Below are 1,597 nucleotides of genomic sequence, written 5' to 3' on the forward strand. Positions count from 1 at the left end.
GACACATATATTACATATATATATTTTTTTAAGCAGGGTCATTGGCCCAGAACTCACAAGGGTAAGCCTGCTTCTGCCTGCCTTCCGAGTGGTGGGATTAAAGGTGTGTTTCACCGCACCTGACTAAATAAATCTTAAACAAGACTGCAGGTCCTTAAAAGGTGGCATCCGGACCTTCACACACTGTGTTGATTGGGCCATTGGGGGATCCAAGAACAGGTTTCCAGCCGTGACGACAGTTGCAAGAATAGTTGCCCAACTTGTTGATGCAATGGGTAGATGGGTGGCAACGGTTTTGCCCGGAAGCACATTCATTTACATCTGAGAACAGAAGCAAAGGGTCATCCCGGCCCCCGCTCATACCTCCATGCATTGTACCCACTTTCCATCTTCTCACTGCCTCAAACTCAGTTGCACGTGACCTCTGCAGGACAGGCCCCGCAAGGATCAGGGGACTCAGTTTATAGGAGGTAAAACCAGGAAGCAGATTGGGTCATAGGGCTGGACTTCATGACCCAGGCCTCTTGTTGCTTTCTGACCCTTCTCAGAACAGGATGTGATACTGTTCTCACAGATGAGGAAGAGCCGAGCTCTGGGGGCTCCAGAGCTTCTGGGCTCACCCTGAGGCCTCCCTACCCTGTCGAAACATGTTGCCGGGAGCTGTATCCTCAGTGGAGTCTTCATAGTTCTGGGAGCTCCCGAGACCCCACAGAACTTCTCCCTCTTCAGGCTACACCCCTGCCTCTTCCTCCCAGCTCCTGTCCGGTCTTGCAGATGCTTCTGGGGGTACACCTGTGCATACCTTTGGGGCCTCAGCCTGGGCTTGAGGTCAGGTGACACCTGCGTGCGTAGCTGCCCTGGGTGTTGGTGCAAATGCAGTGTTCCTATAGACTGGGGTTCTGACCCTCATCTACCTCATGAGAAGAAGCGGGGGGGGGGGGAGCGGGTTGTGTGCTTGAAGTTGAAGCCTCAGGCTCAAGGTTGGCTAGGTTCATGACACAGAAGCATCTGGAATATACCAGTCTCCTGTGGGCACACCCCCCTTCTAACTCATATGAAGATATCACATGATGCCTTCTGTTCTGTGCAACGGAGAAGGATTGAGCCTTGCTCCCAAGCCACACCCCCTTTAGAAAGAAGCTCAATAGAATGGGCAGGGCAAGAAGGAATCACACTAGATAGGTCAGGGAGCCAGCCTGTATGGTGAGCAGTGACCAGCTGGTGGAGTTAGGGAGGTAAGAACATGTATTCTATTGATGCCAACCCTTCAATAACACAGTGTCCATGGGAGTAGCAGTGACAGGCATTTCTGTCCTCTCTCCTGTCGGGGTCACAGACCTGGGGATGCACTGAGTGTAGCCCCGCCTCCGTGTCCTGAACTGCCTCGCCTGGCAGTGGCAGGTTGACACCCTCAGGTGAGGGTGGGTTCTGGGGCAATGGTTATGGCCCTCCATAGCACCTTCTTTTGCACAGTGCTTGCCTTCAACTCTCTGAATGTGTTGGGGGCTGATGTCACCCTGCCCAATCTGGCCATACCATTCGGGGCTGATGTCACCCTGCCCAATCTGGCCATACCATTCGGGGCTGATGTCACCCT

General features: G+C 53.3%; 1 protein-coding gene across 6 annotated transcripts in view; it reads right to left on the minus strand.

The window, feature by feature from the left end:
* Adgre5 (adhesion G protein-coupled receptor E5) overlaps positions 1 to 1,597 on the minus strand; it is a 19,491-nt gene that overhangs the window by 7,086 nt on the left and 10,808 nt on the right. For 4 of the 6 annotated variants that reach the window (XM_005370918.3, XM_026777924.1, XM_026777923.1 and 1 more), the window contains one exon: positions 175 to 321. The exons of the other annotated variants lie outside the window; for them this stretch is intronic. In XM_005370918.3, the coding sequence (XP_005370975.2) occupies positions 175 to 321 (147 nt within the window). The remainder of the gene's footprint in view (positions 1 to 174; positions 322 to 1,597) is intronic. 6 annotated transcript variants of the gene reach the window in all.

The sequence above is a fragment of the Microtus ochrogaster genome, unplaced genomic scaffold (assembly GCF_000317375.1).
Source record: "Microtus ochrogaster isolate Prairie Vole_2 unplaced genomic scaffold, MicOch1.0 UNK90, whole genome shotgun sequence".
NCBI classification, from domain to species: Eukaryota; Metazoa; Chordata; class Mammalia; order Rodentia; family Cricetidae; genus Microtus; species Microtus ochrogaster.